This window comes from Xenopus tropicalis, chromosome 5 (assembly GCF_000004195.4).
Source record: "Xenopus tropicalis strain Nigerian chromosome 5, UCB_Xtro_10.0, whole genome shotgun sequence".
NCBI classification, from domain to species: domain Eukaryota; kingdom Metazoa; phylum Chordata; class Amphibia; order Anura; family Pipidae; genus Xenopus; species Xenopus tropicalis.
Genome location: NC_030681.2, coordinates 150,481,071 through 150,505,995, shown reverse-complemented (window position 1 = coordinate 150,505,995; position 24,925 = coordinate 150,481,071). Strand labels below are relative to the sequence as shown.

The 24,925-nt window shown below is 46.5% G+C and overlaps 1 protein-coding gene across 1 annotated transcript; it reads left to right on the top strand.

Moving 5' to 3' along the window:
- Nucleotides 1–497: 497 nt before the first annotated feature.
- On the top strand, nucleotides 498–24,186 carry tram2 (translocation associated membrane protein 2). Its single transcript, NM_001142021.1, is given in 11 exon segments — nucleotides 498–631; nucleotides 12,130–12,193; nucleotides 13,081–13,190; nucleotides 14,442–14,558; nucleotides 16,317–16,375; nucleotides 16,463–16,547; nucleotides 18,227–18,297; nucleotides 18,883–18,987; nucleotides 20,124–20,267; nucleotides 20,410–20,582; nucleotides 21,033–24,186. Coding segments are annotated over 11 exon segments (1,119 nt in total). The 5' UTR covers nucleotides 498–514; the 3' UTR covers nucleotides 21,107–24,186.
- The last annotated feature ends 739 nt before the right edge of the window (nucleotides 24,187–24,925 follow it).

Genomic DNA, 24,925 nt, shown 5'->3' with positions numbered 1-24,925 from the left:
GGCCCCTTCAGGGGGGAGGTGTGGGGGGGCCCTTGGGGGTGTGGGGGCCCCCCAGTATAACCCTGATCATGCTGTATGAGAAATAATTGGGCCACTACATGTAATATGTCTCACACACCATTGCACTAAGAGGTCAGATTACCTTACAGGTAACCCCCTAATTTGTTTTTTTGGGGCTTAATGATTTTACATTGGGAGGAGTTATTTGTTATACGTCCCCCTTTGTTTAGATTTTTCATTTTAATATGTGGCAGCCACACTCACAACAATACTATTAATCATAACAATAAATATATCCATCAGCTCCTCACAGAGCTGCACATCCCCTCTGCTGTCACGGCTAAGGGGGCGGGGCGAATGCGCGCAGGCGCAGTAAGGCGGCGGAGAGCCCGCTGTGTAACTTCTGACTGGGAAAGGAGAAGTTTAGCGTGAGTGGGAGAGCGGAGGGGAAGGGTGGAGCGGGCAGGAGAGGGAAAGGGAGGGGGACACGGAGAGCCGGCATAGTTTCCCGGACATGGCTTTCAGGAGGAGGAAAAGTTACCCGCTCTTCAGCCAGGAGTTTGTCATTCACAACCATGCAGATATCGGCTTCTTCTTCGTGCTGTGTGTGCTCATCGGGCTTATGTTTGAGGTACGTCCCCCCCCCCACCGTCCAAGAGTGGGAGAATCCGTGGGGTATGCAGCAACTTACTAGTAATAGGGGTGCCCTGCTGGCTCTAACAGTGTCTGACCTGGCACCTCGTACCGACCCCCCCTCCAGAGAATGGGGAGTTGGTATGTGCCTACAGTGCTAAGGGCCACGGTGTATGCATCCCCCCTGGGCTGGCAGAATGGGGGCGACTGTAGGGTAGGAATGCGCCACTGCACTCCAAAGGGGGGGGGGGAGTAGCTAGTGGGGTTCAACTTGTATAATGCAAAACAGTCACAAAAATCTGTAGGTTCAGCCAAAGTAGAAATATCCACTCTGTACCTCTATAGGCAGATACAATAGTGAGTATCCCTGGAGTTCAGTAAGGGGAGGGGGGAGTGAATAAGGGAAGATCTGCAGGCTGAATCCATGGCTGCCCCCCTGGGAAGGGGGTAATGGTATGTGCTTTGTTTTCACTTGTTGGATCTGTGCTAACACAGTGACTGGGAAGGGAAAGCAGCTGGATACAGTATCCCATAGCCCCATTGCATTCCTCTACTGTCCCCCCCCCCCCCTCCCAAAAATGCCTTCACCCCTGCTCAGAGCTGGCATCACCCAGGGCAGCCCAGGGTAGCCCAGGGTCTGGTATCTGTTTCACTTCTGACTGGGCTGCTCTCCTGCCAGGGATCTTTATTCTGTTACAGTTGTGCCCGTGTCCCCGCGCAACCCTGAGATATGCCAGTGTGGCAGTCCAAACACCGGCGGGGGGGGGGGGGGCGGGGGAGTTCATATGAGGGGGGGGATTGCCAGTCATTCCAGGCTAGATAGTACCCTGGCTTAGCCTGGCAATTCTCATGAATATCCATAGCACTGACATACTCTGCAGCTTTTTATAAATATTATACCTAGACCTGAGCAAGCTGGAGTCGAACCTAGGTCCCCGGTGCTGTCACCGTGGCGCCATGCTGCCCATATGACTAGTAGAGCAGGGTAGTACACAGGTATGGGATCCCTTATCCAGAAACCGATAATCCAGAAAGTTCCGAATTATGGAAAGGCCATCTCCCATAGTCTCCATTAGAAGCAAATAATTCTAATTTTTAACAATGATTTAATTTTTCTCTGTAATAATAAAACAGTACCTGTACTTGATCCCAACTAAGATATAATTACCCCTTATTGGGGGCAGAACAGCCCTATTGGGTTTATTTCATGGTTAAATGATTCCCTTTTCTCTGTAATAATAAAACAGTACCTGTACTTGATCCCAACTAAGATATAATTACCCCTTATTGGGGGCAGAACAGCCCTATTGGGTTTATTTAATATTTAAATGATTTTTAGTAGACTTAAGTGATGGAGATCCAGATTATGGAAAGATCTCTTATCCGGAAAACCCCAGGTTCCAAGCATTCTGGATAACAGGTCCTATACCTGTACATAATCACTGCCACTACAGCTATAGAGCCCCTGCAAAGTTGCCAAGGGCATGCTGGGGGTTGTAGTTCGCCAACAACTGGAGGGCAGAAGATGATGTGCCCCCCAGGGATATCTTTTCCGCCTTTTAGTCCAGCGAGCAACTCCCTGAAGGAGCAGTCGTGCAGCCGTTAGCCTAGGTGCTCTGTAATTATAGAGGCACAGTTAGCTCTTTGTGGTTAGGGACGAGCTGTCTGCCTGGGCTCCCAGACGGAAGGAATCTGCTGTGTCTGGGGAAGAAGCTCTCCATGCAGCAGGTTACTTGATAGCGGAATTAGTCAGTGCTTTGACGCTCAGAATATTTCCCTATATCCGAGTGTGTGTTACGTTGATCATTCGTGCCACTGGAAGGTGCCATATTGCTTATTGTACAGAGCTCAGTAACATTACAGAAGCATATGTATGGCAGCTAGTCGTCTATGTCCATACACAGGCAGATATGATCTGATGACTAAGCCCCTCCCAATCAAGTTGGCAGCTTATTGGTCTGAGTGAGGGCCTTATCAACGGCCTCCTTGTCGGATATCTAACTGTAAATCAGCAGGCTACTGGATCTCCTCCGTTTGTCGATGTGGTGCTCTCTGCGTATTCCTCCTTTATGATCACAATAAGATCGGCCCAATTTGTTCAGTGTAATATCGACCCTCCCAATGTTGCGTTGCTCTGAGGGGAGCGATGTGGCAGTTTTTACCCACACATATATTATAATATAAATAAAAAAAGAAATGTTCTCTGCATACAGAAAGCTTTACCCTGCCTAAAGCTGGCCAGACACGTACCCATAAAATAGATTTGGTACGATTTTCGCTCGGTGTGGGGGCTCCAAATTATCTTCTCAGTAGTCCCATACTACGCCTATCTGTCGTTTAGTTGGACAGGTTCGAAAATTTTGGTCAGATAAGGATAAAATCTGCGCATGTATTGTGTATCTGCCGATATCCTTGGGGGCCCTACAATGGGAGTCACTTTCGTACGATTGGTGCCTGTAACTATTTCATGTTCAGCGCATCCTCCCATTGGCTATATTTAGGGCTTTATCCTACAATTTTAGGCTGTTCGTTTCAGATCGTTGAATTTAAATGATATCCGAATGTTCGTCGGAAGAAGACTAAAGTTTTAGGGGATCAGTATGGCAGCTCCCATTGATCTAATTTTCCTTTTATATCCAGACAATGCATTTATATTAATGAGACAGACAGAGGTGGCTATGGGCAAGTACTGAGAGTGTTTGGAGACTGTACAGATGGGGGTTCTCTGTTTGTTGTTGTGAAGCTGCTGATTGATCTTATTGAGGCCTAAATTTTTCTGATTTTTCATTCAAGCAATACAGGCATGGGATCCGTTATCCAAAACCCATTAGTCAGAAGGCTCTGAAATACGGGAAGGCCATCTCCCATAGACTCCATTTTAATCGAATAACTCTCTTTAGCAGACTTAAGGTATGACGGTCCATATTATGGAAAGATCTCTTATCCAGAACACCGCAGGCCCTGAGCATTTTGGATAACAGGGCCCGTACCAGTAATGCACTTGGGTTTAATTGCGAGTAAAGTAGGGTGAGTCTATTTGGAGCCTGCGTAGGATTAAGATGACTCTGTTCTTATAAGTAGACTTTATGACAGTAGGGAAACCCATGCCTTTAGGTTTTGTTCAGAAAACCAAAGTAGATGCCATTGCAGCCCATTTATGGTGCCCAAAAGAGCCTGATCCATATCTGATAGTAGATCTGTTATATGGAAATCTGTTACTGGCAAATCCTATTGGCTGCGGAGTTGTCGGTCAGGATTTCAAGAAACCCACCAATCAGGGATCTCCCAGGATGATCCAGTTGTTGGCCCGAGGGTCCAACTGCAGGTCATGTAGATGGTAAATGGCGACATGACCAAATGCACTCATTTTCCAGTCGGTTGCCTTCCACCCCATCTTTATAATGTACGGTGTGCGCTTGTCGGCACACATGGCGCTGTTTTATTCTTCCTTTTCCAATGGAGAAAACACAAGGGGTGACACTCGCCTAACGCCATGTACTAAGCGTCTTTACTGGTGTATGGGAATTAACTGTCCTTGTGCTTTCCATTTCTCTTAGGGCGAGGGACACCCCGAATCCAAGATTCGGCCAAATCCTTAGGGTTTTGATTCACTTCGGCAGAACACATAGGCCACCGAATATTACAATATAACCCGACACGTTTTCATTTACAGATGATGCTATTTTTTAAAAAATGATCTTAAATTTGAATATGCAAAATTTAGGACAAATCCAGAAACGATGGAATCCTTGTTTCCCTGGTTAGGACAATACCAGTACCAGGCTCTTTAAACTCCCGTTGCACTGGGACGCCCCTTGGGTTTGTCCTTTGTGGCTTCTTGCTTTGTGTGTGTGTCGGAGGCCGGAGCCAAATAAAGCGCCAGCTTCTGAGGAACGGGAGGTTATCTGCAGGGCAGGCCAGATAAGAGGCGACTGCAAACAAGTGAGAATGACTGTACTGAGCCAACGTCACGGGAGGAGTATTATCTGTCTCATTTCCCCAGATGAGCCTTACTGGCAGCAGTACGACTGGGATTGGAGCGTATGGCTGTCCAACTGGCCCCAAAGGCTATGTGTGGCCCTATAAAGCATTTTATATGCCCCCAGCTTGCCTCCAGGCTCAGCAGGTTTTGGGATATTGCTTTCCTTTTTTACAACCACTATATTTTGGCATATATATATATATTTTTATATATTATATTTTTTGCATCGCTACCGTTTTTTTGTGGTGCGCTACAGATAGGAAAGAGCTACATGCAGTGAAGAATACGCAGGGGTAGTTTACCTTTAAATTTGCAATTCATTTTTTTATTACACATGATTTTTAATTGTTTAGCATTTTGTTCAGCAGCTCTCCTGTTTGGAACTTCAGCCGCTATCTGGTTGCTAGGGTCCAGCTTACCCTAGCAACCAGGCAGTGGTTGGAACGAGAGACTAGAATATGAATAGGAGAGAATCTAGAAAGATAAGAAATAAAAAGTAATATCTAGATTGTAAGCTCTTTCGGGCAGGGACCTCCATCCTCTTGTGTCTTTGACTCTTAACTTATTGCAACTGTACCTTGTATTTATTTGTATTTATTGTTATACTTTATATTTATCTATTTTTATTTTAGTAACCCCCTGTTTATATTAATCTATTCTACTGTACAGCGCTGCGTACATAAGTAGCGCTTTATAATTAAAGATATACATTCATACAAGTAACAAAAATAATAAAATTGTAGCTTTTGGGCCATGGCAGACAGAGAAATTAGTCTCCCGCAACAAATCTCCCTTGTTGCGGGCGACTAATCTCCCCGAAATGCCATCCCACCGACTAGAATGTAAATCGCCGGTAGGATGGTATATACTGCGCCGAAATCGCTGAAGTTTCCTCTCAAGGCAGCTTTGGTGATTTCGGCAAATCGCGCGCCGCGTATGCCATCCCACCGGGATGAGCAATAGATTTTGGCTGTCGGGGTCAGTGACCCCCATTGGAAAGGGTCAAAAGAACCAGGCAAATAATTCAAAAGATTAAAAATAAAGACCAGTTGAAAAGTTGCTAAGAGCTGGCCATTCTATAACATACTAAAAGTTAATGTAAAGGAGAATAATGGATAGAGCAGTTACTTTAGGCCATGAAATACTGGCGGAGCAGGGGAAAATAAAAAAAAGCCCCTCAGTGTTTCCCTCCTTCCCCGCAGGAAGTGAAAGGAAAGCATTCTCTAAAGCGTCTCGGCAGAGCCAAACTATGCCAGGAATGCGTCTTTCCTAAGCGAGGAGGGTTCCCCCCCTCGTACTGTCTGTTCCTGGATTGGGAATTTGAGTCGCCCCTGTGTGTTAAACAACTCGGCCCTTGTACACCTGGCTCCTGGGAAACCATCCGCCGGACCTCCGACCCTCTGTAAATGGAGGGATTCTTTTTTTTTTTTTTTTTTTTCGTTTTTTTTTTTTTTCTTTTACCCCCCTCCACTCGCAGCTCAGTGCCACGTATCAAACTGAAAGGAGCCTAACTGTAACTGGGAGGGAGAGAGGGGGGAGAGGAGGAAAAACGTGAGCCGATATCGCCAGACGTCGCTCTCTCCATGAAAGCCGAAGAACCGTTTTTTTTTTCTTTTTCATACGTTGTGGGGAAGGAACACACGTGTGACCTTCTGGCAGAGCGCGGAAACCCACGGCCCCTCTGGCGTTTCAGTTGCGGCTCTTCTATTAGAAACCGATACCTAGAAATGAAAAAAAAAACAGTTTTAATAGCTAAAACTAAGCAGATTGGGGAGAATGAGTCATAAGGCGATTGCATTAACTTTTAGTATGATTTAGAGAGTCCTATTCTGAGATAACTTGCAATTGGTCTTTATTTTTTATTACTTGTGTTTTTTTAATTATTTCACATTTTGTTCAGCAGCTCTTTAGTTTGGAATTTCAGCAGTTATCTGGTTGCTAGGGCCCAAATTACCTTAGTGACCAGGGAGTGCTTTGAATGAGAGACTGGTATATGAATAGGAGAGGGGCTGAATAGAAAGATAAGTAATAAAAAGTAACAATAACAATAAAACTGGAGCCTCGCAAAGCAATAGCTTTTTGGCTGCCGGGGTCAGTGACCCCCATTTGAAAGCTGGAAAGAGGCAGAAGAAGGCAAATAATTCAAATACTATAAAAAAAATAAATAATGAAGACCAACTGAAAAGTTGCTTAGAATTGGGCATTCTATAACATACTCAAAGTTAACCAAGGACTTTGGGACTGAATTTTTGAAGTTGTTCCCCCAATTTTTATGACCTTTTAGCAGCTGCCTGTGGATTCTCTGTTGCTCTTAGCGATTGGCCGGATATTATGTATAATAAAGGCACATTGAGACTGCAAAGTGGCCAAGCAAGCAGATCTTAGCCGCAATTTGGGGGGGCGGGGGCCAAATGATAGGTTAGTGATTGCTATGACTGAGGGGTACCTGATACCCCAGGGCCGGTGCTCCTGTTAGCAGAAAACTGCCCCGACCTGGGGTAGCTGCGAGCAAGCAAGGACACTTTTCCTTCCTTCTTTCTTTGAGATCCTGGAGCCGACGTATGCGCAGTAAAGGGAAAAGGCGTTTTTTCGTTAAAGGGGACATATAGTTTGGAAATATATATTGTGCCAATGAATTCTACTCATCTTAATACAGAAGGAATGTGCTTTAAAAAGTAGTAGTTTCAGTAGTAGTTTCAGGCTGATTTATTGAAAATTTCTCCAAAAACCCCACTAGTCCCGCCCATCTGTTCCACTTCCTGCTGCCTCCTATCCCAGGCTGTGCAGGGGGGCCGGCGGCACTCAGTACACTGCACTGTAGGATAGGAACCAATCAGCAGCTAGGCTGACCTGATAGGGAACTGAAGCCTGTCAGTGCTTGTGTGACTGCAGGGCTGTGATTGGCTCTCCCCCTCCTACTGTGCTTCTGGCAGAGACCAATAGGACACGCCCACCCCTCATTTGACACACACAGGGACCTGAGAGGATCTATAGGGAGCCCCAATAAAGGGGCCATTTTACAGATAGAATTAATTTTTAGCCCAAAGTGAAACCAGCACCGGATATTATTCCTAATTGCCTACAGGATTAGAAGCTTTTTCATTTATCCAATATGCACAAGTGGCAAGGCTGGCCCAGTTCTCTGGTAACAGGAGCACCAGCCCGGGGTATCAGATAAGTGGTTTCCATCATTGAGGGGGGAACCTAACATTTTGACACCCCCAGTGATTGTACCTTTCCTTGAGTCTTCTGTATTTTTTTCCCCCAAGATACAGTATTGGACTGGCCCAGCAGGATACCAGGAAAACTCCCGGGGCCCAGGTGTCAGTGGGACCGGTTGCTTCTGACTATTGCATGGTCATTCCCTATTTCTGTATGGGAAAAAGAGATGGAAGGATAGAGAAAAAAGACTTGGATAATAAAGAGGTTGAGGGGGGAGGAGGAATAATAGTTTAGAGAGTGGGCCTATGGGCCAAGGTTTTCTGGTGGGGCCCTGGCATCTCAGTCCAACACTGCCAAGATCTAACATTGACGCACAAACCCAGACCGTGACGCCGGCTAATATGGCTTCATGGCCGATACCGACATTGGGACATTGATACAGTCCTCTCCCGATGGGCCTGCGTCTGTCTCATTATGGGGGGGGGGGGGGGGGTCAGCAATCTGTTGAAGGGCAACACACAAGACACACAGAGCTACTTAGTAGCAGCTACTTGTCACAGCTACTAAATGCCAGAAAATCCCCTGCCATACACAATACTGAGAATTGCCTCTGCTAAAACACACAGTTATCAGTAAATGGTCAGCATTGTCTGTTTTAGTAGCTGCTTCTAGTAGCTCTGTGTGTCTTCACCCTTATTACTACTGGAATATTCCACTGTTAGACAAACCATTTATACATTAAAAAAATATATAATTCTGTCTAATCCTCTGTTTTGCCATGGTTCCCTCTAATGAATAATTTACTCCTTCCCATTGTGTGCTCTAATCCTTTATTTACATAAAATCACCACATCCTGGTACACAACAGAGTCCGTTTTGTCACAGAATAATATTAGTTTTCACAGTCGCATCAGTTTTGTGCCGCTCCTTATTGGGCTGGGATCCCCAGCGGTTCCAGTGCTGTGTATCTTAAAGTCATATATACACCTTTTACCCCCCCATATGTAATAAAAGGCACTAAGTTTGCCTGGGAGCAGTAACCCATAGCAACCAATAAGATGTTTGCTTTTAAACAGGTGACCAGTAAATTCTGCCTGCTGATTGGTTGCTATGGGTTACTGCTCCTGGGCAAACTTAGTGCCTTTTTATTACAAAACCCCCTATAAATTCAGTTTATCTGACATTCCCCTACCTCATTAAATCGGCAATGGCATGGAGAATTGATGCTGCTTGAGAGGGAGATGCCAAATGTCCATTCTTCATAGACCTCAGTACAACAGCCCCATCTAGAGGTCAAAAATGCATCACTCTTTGTTTGTAGACAGTGGCTGAGACTGGCAATGTGTATCTGTGGTGTTCTAGATAAACACTCTGGGGCAAAGCAAGTTTATTTACCCTTTATCTGAAAGGCTCATTAGCCTTTGCTGCACTGCTGCCTGGAGAGGCCTGTGACCTATTCAGCAAGCAGTCGGAGAGAGAAGAAAGGTTACGCTGAACTTTTAAACTGAGCATTTGAAATGATCTGGTAGAATTTAACGCAATATTAATGGGACTTTAAAGGGTAGATAGTCATGTGATGATGGAATCTCTGTGTCTCATAGAGATCTCATTGCATTCAGCACTGGGGCGGGGGGGGGGGGGTGACAAAATAGACATTTTTAAAGGAGAACTGAAGCTCGCAAATGAATATGGTGTGTATATGATTTACTGAACTTATTGTACCAGGCCAGAGGTTCAGCAGCCCTATAACGTTAATGATCCAGGCCTTCACAGTTGCTCACAGAATCTCCCCATCTTGAATCTTGTTAGGCATCTTTTGTGTGTCCGTGGCACTGCACGTGCTCAGTGGGCTGCCACTAAGAAGCTACGCTTGGGGGGTTATGGGAAATTAACAAGCAGAATATGAGGTCACATCTAACATAGAAGCTGAGGCTCCAGGGCTAATTGTGAATCAATTCTGATGCAGACTGCACTGGTTTCTGGCATTTAGTAGCTGCTACTAAGTAGCACAGTGTGTCTTCACCCTGTTCCTCCGTGACTGGGTCCTTCCGTGGGCCTGTTTGGATGGCAGATAAGAGATCATTTATTTAGATACCGGTGGATATAGGCTGGCACGTGTGTATAAGGGGAACCCCCTTGTATAATGCAATAAATATAATTTCCAGGTACTGTAGAGATGTCTACAAACAGCCACTGGTTTCTGGTTATACTTCCCCTTTAAATTCAATAAAGCAGCATGATCTTGTACCGCCGCGCTTATCACTTTATTGTTACTGTAAATGTTCTGTAATACACTGCCACATTGTGGGGGGTCTGTTATCTCTGCGCATGTGGGGGCGCAGCTGTGCGCTTGTCTGTGTCGGTACCTCCTGTTACTATCTGAGCCCGAATGTATAGGAACTCGCAGAGAGGTGGCAAACCAAAGTGATAAACTTTATATTTTTATTATTAAACTACAGGCATTGGGCAAAGTATATAAAACGGGCACCAAGCACCCTATTTTTGCCTCGTGGGTTGTAGCATAGGGAAACTATTGCTCTGTGAGGCTACAATTGTATTATTGTTACTTTTTATTACTTTTCTTTCTATTTAGGCCTTCCTCCATGCAAATCCCTGTTTCTCTTTCAAACCACTGCCTGGTTGCTAGGTTACATTGGACCCTAGCAACCAGTTTGCTGCTGAAATTCCAAACTGGAGAGCTGCTGAGCAAAAAGCTAAATAACACAAAACCTGCAGATTATAAAAAATGGAAACCAATTGCAAATTGTCTCAGAATATTACTCTCTACATCAGGGGTGGGCAAACTTTTTGGCTCAGGGGCCACATTGACTTTTAAATTTTGACAGATGTACCGGGCTGGGTCAGCGTTATGTTGTCAGTCCAAGTCTCGTGAGATGAGACTTGTGGAGTCGGCGGCCCGGATTAAAAAGAGCAACGGCCCGGATTAAAAAGAGCAACGGCCCGGACAAGCCCGTGGGCCGTAGTTTGCCCTCCCCTGCTCTACATCATACCAAAGGTGGCCATACACCTTCAGATCCGCTCGCTTGGGTGGGCGATATTGGGAGAACCCAGGCTAATTCGAATTAGAATGACGGGTATAGGCAAAGTCGGTTCGGGGACCGCATCAACGAGCCGATGCGGCCCCCAATCCGACTAGATTTTTTAACCTGCCCGATCAATTTCAGGCCAGATGTCGGTCAGGCAGGCCTGGCGTTAGTGCCCCTACATGGGCCGATAAGCTGCCAAATTGGTCTAAGGGATGGATATCGGCAGCTAGAATCCGCCCGTGTATGGCCACCTTAAAAGACAAGTAATTGTTCCCAAGACGTGCCATTATGGTGTGTGCCCCCCAGATATAAAGTGGTGCCCTCTGAGGCTGTAGGTGGGCAGTGGGTGTTCTGCTGATAAACCCCATTGGTGGCCCTTCTGCCGCCCTGGTCAGGGCCCCTGTGAGCCAGGCAGTGCCACCGTGCCCAGGAATTACAGCTCTCAAGGGGAAGCTGTACCTATCAGATGCTGCTAGATAGGAAAACACAGCATTTCCCCTGACATTTCCTTTACATGTATATAGCAGCCCAGTGTGCCAGCATAGCCCTGCAACCCAGGTTTTTAGTAACTGAGCTTATTTAGTGGCTTTATATTTGCGCAATTGGCCAGCCGGTGCCTGGCTCGGAACACTACACAGCCCAGATGCCTGGTGGTGTTTACACAGGCCCAGACCTGGCTCGGGGCCCAGTTCTCACCCCCAGTAGCCGTGCTGGGAAATGCAAAGTCGCATTCTATTGCTATTCTATAGGCAAAATGAGGCATTCCTGTGCCAGTGTGTTTAGTAATCCTACTGCTGCCAGTGGGGCCCTGTAACTCCCTGTGCGGGGTATAGAATAGCCCTGGGCTCCGTGGGAACCCCCAGCAGCCCATTCAGCAGGTAAAATACAGCAGCAGAGGCTTCCGAGTGTTCTAGAATTAAATCGGTGCATTTAAAGGGGAAGTTCACCTTTCAGTTAACATTTAGGGGGATGTAGACGTTGATATTTTCAGACAATGTTTAATCGGTCTTCATTTTTTTTTCCAGTTATTTAGCTTTTTGCTCAGCAGCTCTTCGGTTTGATATTTCAGCAGCTACCTGGTTGCTAGGATCTCATTTACCCCAGCAACCAGGCATAAGTTTGAACGAGAGATGGGAATATGAAAAAAAGAGGGTCGGAATAAAAAGATAATTAATGAAATGTAATGATAAAAGGAAAATTGTGGGGGGCGGGGGGGGTTGTTATGCTATTCGGCAATGTCTGTGTGTGTGTGGGAGCCGTGGGTGATATTTACTCCATCTAATCTGATTATTCTCTGTCCAACAGGTCACCGCCAAGACCGCCTTCATCTTCATCTTACCTCAGTACAACAGTAGCATTCAGTCGCTGGGTAAGTAAATCATTGGCTCGGCCCTGGTATTATGAAGCTGGGGAGAGGAGAGCGGCTGTCTATTAGAGTGCTGGAAAGCTGTCTCTAAAGAAGTGTGGAGCAAAACTATACATTAAAGGGGAGCTGTCACCCACACATAAAAACCTTTAAAAATTAAACCCCAATTTATTTTAATGAAATCACCCATACCTGTTAAAAATGTATTTAAAAATCTGAGCTGTCAATCATATAGGCAATATATGATTGACAGCTCAGATTTTTAATTACAATTACTTTCACTTTCCATTCAGCACTTCCTAGATATCACCTAGTTGGCAAATGCATAAGGTTTTGGGGGGGGATACAAAGCTTTGCCTTAATAACAGTGCACACAAAATGGCGCCGGCCTGCTGGCTGTGACTGTAAACTCCCAAGACTGAAGGGGGAAAAAAGCTAAATAGTTTATATGGTGTAAGTAAAGTTTATTTTGCTCAACTAACATGATAGAAAAGGATTTGGAATTATTTTTTAGGGTGACGGGTCCCCTTTAAAGCCTGGAAAAAGTGACTATAAATGCTGTATTTTATATACAGAACTTAATATAACAGCCCTACAACAGTAACGATCCAGGCCTTTCCATTTGCCCCCAGCAGCTCCCCATCTTGGATGTCGTTAGGCCATCTTTTGTGTGTCAGTGGCACTGCACGTGCTCAGTGGGCTTATGGCTCCTAAGCTGCAAAACTAATGAGCTCTAGGGGCACATGGGGTGGCAAAATGCTCTGAGTTACCCCTTGTGGGGATGCAAGCGCAGAGTCGGGAGTGTTCTTCTGTCCCTCCCCCTTTGGGGGTGTGTCCTGTAATTGTGTCCCGTATATTAAACCAGCGCCGCATGTTCTCCTTCATTTCAGATGGTGAGCTAGTGTATTATCATTACGGGGTGAAAGATTTGGTCACCATCCTGTTCTACGTGGTCATCGCCATCATTCTGCACGCCATTGTGCAAGAGTACATTCTCGATGTAAGTATCCTCCGCTCATTGCCTTTCCCTGCGGTCCCTCGAGAATGAGGCCCAAACCTCTGGGGTTGGATTGTAATTCACCTTTCAATTGCTTGGCCCCTCCTCACCTAGATGTGAAGCCAACAGCAACGGTGCTGGGAAACCAGCTTTACTTATTGGTGGAAGCAAACTGGTGTCCAGTTTAAACGGCCGCTGTGTATATGTACTTGATCCCAACTAAGATATAATTACCCCTTATTGGGGCAGAACAGCCCTATTGGGTTTATTTCATGGTTAAATGATTCCCTTTTCTCTGTAATAATAAAACAGTACCTGTACTTGATCCCAACTAAGATATAATTACCCCTTATTGGGGCAGAACAGCCCTATTGGGTTTATTTCATGGTTAAATGATTCCCTTTTCTCTGTAATAATAAAACAGTACCTGTACTTGATCCCAACTAAGATATAATTACCCCTTATTGGGGCAGAACAGCCCTATTGGGTTTATTTCATGGTTAAATGATTCCCTTTTCTCTGTAATAATAAAACAGTACCTGTACTTGATCCCAACTAAGATATAATTACCCCTTATTGGGGCAGAACAGCCCTATTGGGTTTATTTCATGGTTAAATGATTCCCTTTTCTCTGTAATAATAAAACAGTACCTGTACTTGATCCCAACTAAGATATAATTACCCCTTATTGGGGCAGAACAGCCCTATTGGGTTTATTTCATGTTTAAATAATCTTTTAGTGGACTTAAGGTATGGAGATCCAAATTATGGAAAGATTCCTTATCTGGAAAACCACAGGTCCCGATAATGGTTCTGGATAATGGGTCCCATACCTACCTGCTGTCTGCCATAGCCCACTGGCTGTGTTAGACCCTGCCTGTAGCAGAATAACATTACACACAGCTCGGAGGTACCACAGGTGTATGGGACACTACTGTGTATGCCCTGGTGTAATGCGAGTCTCTGATCCAATTGGCTGGTGTAATTTAGCCAATCAGATTGATGATGCAGAAAGGAAAGGGGCATGCACAGTAGCACTTGATCCCTGCACTTTCCCTTTGCTGTGTGTCACTGCATAGCATGGCATGGGTTAAAGGGAGCCAAAAACACAACTGGATACAGGCCCCACCCACTGTTACAAGCCCCACCCCTTTACCCATCATTCTGTTTGCGCCAGTGAAGGCAAAACCCACCTAGATATGAAGAACATGTCACATGACCTTCATTGCTTATCATTTTTTGCCCTTTCTATAGAAAATCAATAGACGTCTTCATCTGTCCAAAGTGAAGCAGAGCAGGTTTAATGAATCGGGGCAGTTGGCGGCCTTCCATCTCGCCTCCATGTTCTGGTGCCTCTATGTATCTGCCACGGTGAGTACGAGTGGGCCCATTTGCCTCTCTCACTTTTTTGCCACGTAGAAACAGGGTGATCATAGGGTGTTTTGTTCCCCCAAGTCCAGGGTCAGGGTGGGTTGGCACTATATTGGGAGAAATCTAGGTGGGCTTCGGCCCATTTTTTTGTAACAAAATGCCATATGTAATAAATGGTGGAACTGACAAGCAATGTAAATTCACTTGGGCAGCAAGGGGTTGGCATTGCTGTGTTACCGCGCTGGGGTCCTAGGTTCAGTTCCAGCCTGGGCGCTATATGCAAGAAGTTGGTAGATTCCCTTGGGCACTCTGGTTTTATCCCTCGCTTTATTATCTATGGACAAGTTTATTGGCTCCTGATAAACTTGACCACTTGTGTATGTGACTGTAACAGGGACCAGGGCAGGGACTGATGGGAATGTGATAGGGACCTTAGATTGTAAGCTCACTGGGGCAGGGACTGATGGGAATGTGATAGGGACCTTAGATTGTAAGCTCTACTGGGGCAGGGGCTGATGGGAATGTGATAGGGGCCTTAGATTGTAAGCTCCACTGGGGCAGGGACTGATGGGAATGGGATAGGGACCTTAGATTGTAAGCTCCACTGGGGCAGGGACTGATGGGAATGGGATAGGGACCTTAGATTGTAAGCTCACTGGGGCAGGGACTGATGGGAATGTGATAGGGACCTTAGATTGTAAGCTCACTGGGGCAGGGACTGATGGGAATGTGATAGGGACCTTAGATTGTAAGCTCTACTGGGGCAGGGGCTGATGGGAATGTGATAGGGACCTTAGATTGTAAGCTCCACTGGGGCAGGGACTGATGGGAATGTGATAGGGACCTTAGATTGTAAGCTCACTGGGGCAGGGACTGATGGGAATGTGATAGGGACCTTAGATTGTAAGCTCACTGGGGCAGGGACTGATGGGAATGTGATAGGGACCTTAGATTGAAAGCTCACTGGGGCAGGGCCTGATGGGAATGGGATAGGGACCTTAGATTGTAAGCTCACTGGGGCAGGGACTGATGGGAATGTGATAGGGACCTTAGATTGTAAGCTCACTGGGGCAGGGACTGATGGGAATGTGATAGGGACCTTAGATTGAAAGCTCACTGGGGCAGGGACTGATGGGAATGGGATAGGGACCTTAGATTGTAAGCTCACTGGGGCAGGGACTGATGGGAATGTGATAGGGACCTTAGATTGTAAGCTCACTGGGGCAGGGACTGATGGGAATGTGATAGGGACCTTAGATTGTAAGCTCACTGGGGCAGGGGCTGATGGGAATGTGATAGGGACCTTAGATTGTAAGCTCACTGGGGCAGGGACTGATGGGAATGTGATAGGGACCTTAGATTGTAAGCTCACTGGGGCAGGGACTGATGGGAATGTGATAGGGACCTTAGATTGTAAGCTCACTGGGGCAGGGACTGATGGGAATGTGATAGGGACCTTAGATTGTAAGCTCACTGGGGCAGGGACTGATGGGAATGTGATAGGGACCTTAGATTGTAAGCTCCACTGGGGCAGGGACTGATGGGAATGTGATAGGGACCTTAGATTGTAAGCTCACTGGGGCAGGGGCTGATGGGAATGGGATAGGGACCTTAGATTGTAAGCTCACTGGGGCAGGGACTGATGGGTAATGATGTATAACCTCTGTACAGCACTGCAGAATATGTTGCCTCTATAAAAATAATATATATAATATAGTTATGAGTGTTGCTGATTCAGTGCTTTCCTCTCTCACACAGGAAGGCTATTTATCCAATCCGAAAACACTGTGGGAAAATTACCCTCACGTTTACCTCCCGTAAGTGCGTTCTGCCTGCGTGTGGGAGTCTCGGGGATCCGCGGGTTACATATTTCCCATTAATCTCTGTATTTATTCTATTTCCAGCTTCCAAGTCAAGTTTTTCTACCTGTGTCAGCTCGCTTACTGGCTCCATGCACTGCCCGAGCTCTACTTCCAGAAGGTGAAAAAGGTAAGCGCTGCCCGTATGGCTGAACTGCACAACCCTGCCGCACTGCCCGTATGGCTGAACTGCACAACCCTGCAGAGCTGCATAGAGAAACAATGGAGCTCTTGCTTCCCAAACTATGGAACTGCCCCCTCTAGGGGCGACCCCTGAAGTAGATGGAAGTGTGTCCTGCCATGGCCGGCAAATGCACAGCTTGGCCGAGACTGTGTTTGTGGGGGGGGCATCTCCACTGAGGTTTGGAACATGCACTTTTCTGCTTCCTCAGTGGCACGTGCGGTAGGAAGAAAGGGCCACGTAATTATAATGTGATGGTTTCCAGCCTCTCTGTTCTTAGAAGACTCTCTAATTTGGTCTGTACCCATTCAGGAAATGTCAAGCAATTGATGTTAATTCAGTGTGAGTTATAGGCATTTAATTCCAGCCTAGCGTGTCCCAAAAATATATCGGGTAATAATGGATATTAGAGGTCACGGATACGTCCTTTGACCATATAAAGGCACAAGGCTGCAGGCTGAGTTATACAGGGAACTCTGAGTATCACTCATGTATTATAAGGGATAATGTACCCCCTACTGTAAATGATAAGGATATTAGCAGTCACTGAGGGGTTCTGTGCCCATATAAAGGCACAAGGCTGCAGGCTGAGTTATACAGGGAACTCTGAGTATCACTCATGTATTATAAGGGATAATGTACCCCCTACTGTAAATGATAAGGATATTAGCAGTCACTGAGGGGTTCTGTGCCCATATAAAGGCACAAGGCTGCAGGCTGAGTTATACAGGGAACTCTGAGTATCACTCATGTATTATAAGGGATAATGTACCCCCTACTGTAAATGATAAGGATATTAGAGGTTCCGGAAAGTTTTTATGCCCATGGAAATCTGATGTATCTCATAATAATCTCATTCTCATTTATAAGGTTTAGATGCCCACACATGGCCATGCAGTTTATTATTTGCCTTAATGGAACCCCCCCCCCCTCCGTCCCCCTTGGATATAATATATTAATGCAAACTTGCTGGTGGAGAATGCGCCTCAGGTTCTATGAGCCAAATTCCTTTGATTTACTGGCCTTTGTTTGCATAGGGAGGCAGCTGTATATAAGGCTGGTGGTGATAGAAGTGTATTTAGCTGGGGGGGCTGTTAGGGAATGATTGTCCAACAAATAGCCTCCAACTACTCTACATATATTAAGACAAGATTTCTCTGAATTAGCTTACCCTTTCCATTTCCCTTCCTCAAATGATGTCTGCCCAAGCTGGACATATACAGGCCGATATAAGCCAATGACTCTGCCCCCGCAGATTAAGAAGGCAGCTGGTTGGCCAGTTCATGGGGCTTTGCCATAGGCCAGATATCTATTAGGCATGTTTGAGTGAAGGCTGCTTTGGCCAATTGGTGCAGCCTTCTCCTATCAGCTCTGCATAGGCCTTCATGATTCGATTGTTGGGCAGTCTTGCGTTTGGCCAAAACCAGTGATCAGGACTGATCTTGGGCTGTGTATTTGGCAATTAGTCACCGCGACTTTGAAAAATCATGGAAACGAATCACCCGTCTGTTCTTTTGCTGTGTAGAATATACAGACTGTGTGTGCCTGGGGGCTTGGGGGGGCTGTTTATTTGCTTTTGGTGTTTAACCACAACCTACTGTAATACTTTTTCTCCTTTGGCTTCCCAGGAGGAAGTTCCGCGCCAGTTGCAGTACATCGTTCTCTATCTGCTCCATATAGCGGGAGCTTACCTGCTCAAGTAAGTGAACATTAATGGCGCCCCATGGAGGCTTAGGCCACTGCCGCTCACTTCAAGGGGTCTCCTTTGGGACCCACCTATTGGCTGTGTTCGTTTGTTTATATCTTTTTGTTCTCTGGTTTTGAAACAATATAGCAGAAGCCTGATCTCTTCCACTTCGGCTTATCAGTTTGCTTCTGCTAGATTATTTCAGGAGCCAGAACAAGCAGTGCAGAGAACATAAACAGTAAGGCAGTTTTTTTTTTTCTTTTATTGTGCAAAAATATTTTCAGGTGCTGTTCCCCTTTAAAACTAGAGTAGTTGTTGGGAATAGGCTCTTCCCTATTTTTTTAGCTGAGAAGGTTTTCACCCTCCAGCAGGCAGTTATTTTCGCCTCTGTGGAATGAATGGCTGGCAGCGGTGCCAAGTGCTTTTACAGCACAGCCTGACACGGTAGCAAAAAAAGCCCAAAGCCCTGACTGGAGTCACGCAGGTCTGTCGTGTCGGATCTCTTTGCACAAACAAGCCATACAGCAGCGTGACACAGGGGCCACTCTCGGCCCACATTGGCCTCTCCTGCGTCTCATTTTCTCTCTGTTATTCCAGTTTAACCCGCTTGGGGCTGATCCTGCTGCTCCTGCAGTCCGTGGCCGAATTCCTGTTCCACATTGCCCGCCTCTTCTACTTCATTGACGAGAACAATCAGAAGCTGTAAGTATCCACTATAGGGCCCCACTGCCCTGTACCTGCTGATAGGGGGCAGAGTAGAGCTGCGGAGTTGTTGCCACTTGACTTCTTTCTTTGGCAGCCAGGAGCTGACTGGGCAGGCTTCTGGTTCGATATTGACCCCGGGGAGCAGCCACCAACTTTGAGGGATTTGTGGGTGGCACGGTTCTGAGGGGGGTGCTTATGTCAGGTCAGAATGTTGAAGGAACATCAAGCACACCGGACAGGCAGAGTCTGCTAAAAACGGTCTTTATTTCTTCATTTTAAAATCAAAATCAAAGGCACTTTGATTTTAAAATGAAGAAATAAAGACCATTTTTAGCAGACTCTGCCTGTCCGGGGGCTTGATGTTCCTTCAACATTCTGTGACTTCTCCCTTCAGCTGCGGGTTGGGGGCTTTGAGCACCCGGACCACTACTGGACACCGTTGAGCCAATTGATTTTCCTTCGGCTTAATTTGATTTATTACTATTTACCAGATTGGGATTGAATATTTAGAGATACACCCGAGCCTCCATTAGCAATTTGGTATATTTTTTGCCCTGTCTTCCCAATATAAAATCTTAAAGCTTGTTTCTAATCGATGTTACTTCATTTATAAAATTAATTCTGTTTTCGCTCTTTCTGGGAATATAATCTTAGATATGTCAGGACTGGGATTCAAGATAAGCCCTGGCATTTCAAGTACACAAAGGCCCAAACAGCCCCCCAGCAGCCTAATAAACAGTGACTGTCTAGGGCAGAATCCAGGCCTGGCAAACGTATCGGATCAGAATGATCTAAATGGGTTTGTTTGCCCTTAATTTGCCCTTAATTTTGCCCTAATTTGCCCTTAACCTGCAGCCTTCTAGATGTCAAACCACAACTCCCATGTTCCTTTTGCACTGCGTATTTCACAGGGTTGCGCCTTGTACATTTAGCCCTATGCTGTCAGGTAGGAATTGCCCTTATTGCCTCTCCCAGCACAGATACTATAGTGTATATAGACTCTGTACCAGAACTGTAACTCTCAGCAACCCTTGCAGACCGGGGGTGACCGGGAGTCGTGGCATGGTACTGTTGCAGCCCAGTTTGCCCATACCAGGGCTAATGCCACCTTGTTGCCTCTGTCCTGCTTGCAGATTTAACGCCTGGGGCGTAATCTTTGTCGTTACACGCCTTTTTACCCTTACGCTCACCGTTCTGACGGTCGGTTTTGGTCTTGCACGAGCCGAGATTCACACGTTCAATCCGGACAAAGGGGACTTTAATACTCTTCTGTTCAGGTAATTATTTTATTATTCTTCATATTAACCCCTCGGAAATCTGCATGCAAGGGTAATGGCCCACAGGCCGCTCATTTGGCCACATTACGTGCAATGGCGGCCTTACCTGTCCATTACATTGTCCCCTCTCCTTCCTCCGCAGGATGGTGGTGCTGCTGCTGATGTGCATATCCCAGACCTGGATGATGTGGCGATTCATCCACTTCCAGTTGCGGCGGTGGCGCGAGTGCTGTAAAGAGCAAGCGGCCAGGAAGAGATCGGCAGTGGCGGCCATGGTGAAGCAGCAACAAGCCAAAGTCCTTAAAAGGGAATCTGGTAAGATGTCACCGGCGATCGCTTAAGGTGGCCATACACGGGCCGATTGTAGCTGCCGATATGGGTCCCTTAGACCAACTCGGCAGCTTATCTGCCCCTGTAGGGGCACTACCGACGGGCCTGCCCGACCGATATCTGGCCTGAAATTGGGCAGATATCGATCAGGCAGGTTAAAAAATTTAGTCAGATCAGGGACCGCATCGGCTCGTTGATGTAGTCCCTGAACCGACTGCGCCTATTCCGGCCCCAGGGCCAAAAGACCGAATTAGCCTAAATTCTCCCGATATCGCCCACCCGTAGGTGGAGGTCGCCAAGCGAGCGGATCTTAACGTGTATGGCCACCTTTAGTCTGCCCTAGCTCTAGATAGAAATGAACGCTGAACCAAGTATGGGTTAAATCAACCCCCCCAGTAAAATAATTGATTTCTGAAAGTCCTCTCTTCGCTTCAGGTTATCACGAAAACGGAGTTGTGAAAGCCGAGAATGGATCCACGCCCCGACAGAAGAAAATCAAATCACCTTAAAGGCCAAGCGAAGCGATAACAGAATCTGGAGGAGACAGCGAGCCCAGGACTGAATCTGTGCTCCACATTTCTGCCTGCCCAGTGCCTTTTGGGGGCCAAATAACAAGTGCCTTTCGGAGCCCTCACTAGAAACTATTTACTATATGAAAACAAAGATTTAAACACAGCGCCCAACTTCCCTTGCCCCGCCCCCTGCCCCGCCCAACCTAGTCAGGAGTGGGGGGGGGGGGACTGTACATTCCCTTTATTACTGATTGAAGTATTCTTGTCTACGTTGCTATTCTTGTCATACGGAGCCATCAGTTCCAACTGTCCGGAGCGTAACCTTGTACGGAGCCGTCGGGTCCTACTGTCCGGAGCGTAACCTCCTTACTGGCCCCTGTAGGGCGTCATCTCTGCGGCGCCGCCCTGGAGCTCAGTCAGTCCCATGCGGATCCACCAGAGGAGGCGAATCAAGAGTTGATATAGCGACGGGCGCAGTTTCTCGTGATGCCAACAGACTCGGGGCATAGTGTTCTAAAGTTTCCGTTTTGGGGTAAAATCCTGTGACTGAGGAGGGGTGCTGCGGTCCCAAAACAGAATTTATTTGTTAAGGTCGGCGCAATGCAATAGGGAAATTATCATTCATCACCTCAGCGTCCATCTTGTCCAAGCAGAGGCCTGAGCAGTTCTGCAGTCACTGAAAGGGTTAAGCACGTCGGTGAATTCTGGGGGTCCTGCCTGCTCTGGGGTGTCTCTTGTGCTGAGCTTGTGGCTTTGGAAGCCCCTTTGGGTGCATGTAGGCTGCACAGTAAGTGACTCTCTGGTTGGTCTATAGTCTATTAACACACAGCTTGACTTCCCCTTTAAACACTGCTCCATTAGGATTATATTGGGGTCTGTGGCCTGTATATGGGCACGGCTGGCCCTCAGGCACATTTACCATTGCAGTAGTACTTTGGGCACCCAGTGCAAAGTGCAGGGCCCTATCTGGCATAAGGTGCAGAGTGTAGTGCAGACAGGAGGAGGCTGCCCGATACTAACAGTGCCAGGGACTGCCAACGTACTGCCCACAACATGCCCCTTATGAATACAGTGCTGCCCAACACAGAAGCAGAAAGTAGTGGGAGGCCCATTGGGAAGTGTTATGAGAGACTAATAAAAATCTACCTCAATGACCCGTACTGACTGGCGGCCAGGTTTCTGCCAGATAGTGAGAAGGGCGCCTTTCTGCTTTGCGGTGTTGGGGACTGGCAGCTCTGCCAAGTGTTATTTGTTGGGGGTTGAGTGGCAGAATCAATTAGGGGCTCATCTGGCCAGTGGCTGTTGTTGTGGTCAGGTTAAAGGGAAACTATACCCCATAATGTATACTTAGATAGTTTATATCATATTAAGTGGCCTATTAAAGAATCTCCCCAAACTGGAATATACATATCAGTAAATATTGCCCTTTTACATCCTTCCCCCTGAGCCGCCATTTAGTGATGGGCTGTGTGCTCCCTCAGAGATCAGCTGACAGGAAGTGATGCAGCTCTAACTGTAACAGGAAGTAGTGTGGGAGCAAAAGGCAGAACTCTGCCCATTCATTGGCTGATGGGGCCTAGCATGTATGTGTGCCTTGGCTTGTTTGTGTGCACTGTGACTCCTATGATCCCAGGGGGCGGCCCTTAGTACATAAAATGGCAGTTTCCTATTTAGGATTACCCAATGGCACACACTGCTAAAAATTTATATTTTTATGAAAATGGTTTATTTAGATGAAGCCGGGTTTTACATATAGACAATATATTTTTATAGAGACCTACATTGTTTGAGGGTATAGTTTGCCTTTAAGTTGGCCATATTTGTATTATAGTGAACAAACCAAATTCACCATAGCCAGCTCCATCTGAACCTGGTCCCTCCCCCCAGATGATATCAGAGAGAAGGGCGGGCTCGGGAGAACACAGTCCCATGTAGGACAGAGGACATTTCTTTCATCCATTTGGGCAGTTTCTGTTCCACCATCCGGTCGCCGAGTACTGATCTGTGATAGGCCGACTGCAGCACGACTCTCATGTCTCCACCTTCATTGCTTCTCTTGGGAAGGACGTGTGAAACCCTTCAGAGGACATTACTCAGCGATATCTACAGAACTGGCCAAACGCAGTGGGAGTGGCCTGGCAAAATGGACGCTCATTTGTTCCTAATGAAATTGTACTATCAGTATCTACAGTCAGACTGAGAATATCCCACAATCCATCTGCTGTGTGGCCATACTGTGCAGCCCATCCACCCAATCACAAGTCTTCAATTAATTTGAATGTATGAAAGAGCTCCGCCCCACCTCCCGTCTGTATTATGGTCCCAGTGGATGAAGCTCCACCTACAGGCAGTTAGTGACAATTACAGAGGAGCCAGATGTACGCCAAGTAGGCTCTATTCCCATTGGTAGTTCTATCAAGCTGTGTTGCTTTAAGAAGCCATTCCTGATGTTGAGTACAACTTATGCCTTGTTAAGTGTGTTAAGGCATGCTGGGATTTGTAGTTCAACAACACCCAGGCAGAGCAGCACTGCTTTATATGAAAGTGAGCTGCCAAGTTATCCCCCCCCCTGTAGGCGGCAGTAGCGGCAGCACGGTCTCTTTTCTGTTTATATTCAATATGTATGTTTACATTTGCCCGAGGCAATCAGTATGGCCGCCCCCGCAGTGGGTAAATTGAAATACAGAGAAGGTTCAGTGTGCCCCCAGTGGTAGCTAAAGGGAAAATAAATATATAGCCAATCAAAATGACTTTTTCCCAAACAATCCCCTATGTATGGAGTGGTTTAACCCTTCAGGACAGAGTCCACAGGGGGTTAACCCACTCGCTGTTCTGTTTCTGGGCCGTGTCTGTATCCGTGTCGCAAGAAAGTGCCTTATGTGTCCTGCGCCGTTTCTACTCCGTGTACTGTAACCGTAGCCACACGTGCGCCCGCCTGTGCCTTGGGCACCAAGCTCTGGACATTCTGTGCGCGGTGGGCATTTTTCTAAAGGGACTGTTACTTGTGAAAAAAAACATTTTTTTGGATCTTTCACCCGTGACTTTTTCATATGAGAATATTAAATCGTTTCTTATAATGGTGCGTGTCGAGTTCTTTTTGGTATCTCTCTGTACAGGCTATGAGCAAACTTAGGGGGCTGTTCCTGCTGAATTGTGCTTAGTACAGGGGAATCCCTATGTGCCATAGTTTTATGGTATCTCTCTGTACAGGCTATGGGCAAACTTAGGGGGCTGTTCCTGCTGAATTGTGCTTAGTACAGGGGAATCCCTATGTGCCATAGTTTTATGGTATCTCTCTGTACAGGCTATGAGCAAACTTAGGGGGCTGTTCCTGCTGAATTGTGCTTAGTACAGGGGAATCCCTATGTGCCATAGTTTTATGGGATCTCTCTGTACAGGCTATGAGCAAACCTAGGGGGCTGTTCCTGCTGAATTGTGCTTAGTACAGGGGAATCCCTATGCTGCCATAGTTTTATGGTATCTCTCTGTACAGGCTATGAGCAAACTTAGGGGGCTGTTCCTGCTGAATTGTGCTAAGTACAGGGGAATCCCTATGTGCCATAGTTTTATGGTATCTCTCTGTACAGGCTATGAGCAAACTTAGGGGGCTGTTCCTGCTGAATTGTGTAGTACAGGGGAATCCCTATGTGCCATAGTTTTATGGTATCTCTCTGTACAGGCTATGAGCAAACTTAGGGGGCTGTTCCTGCTGAATTGTGCTTAGTACAGGGGAATCCCTATGTTGCCATAGTTTTATGGTATCTCTCTGTACAGGCTATGAGCAAACTTAGGGGGCTGTTCCTGCTGAATTGTGCT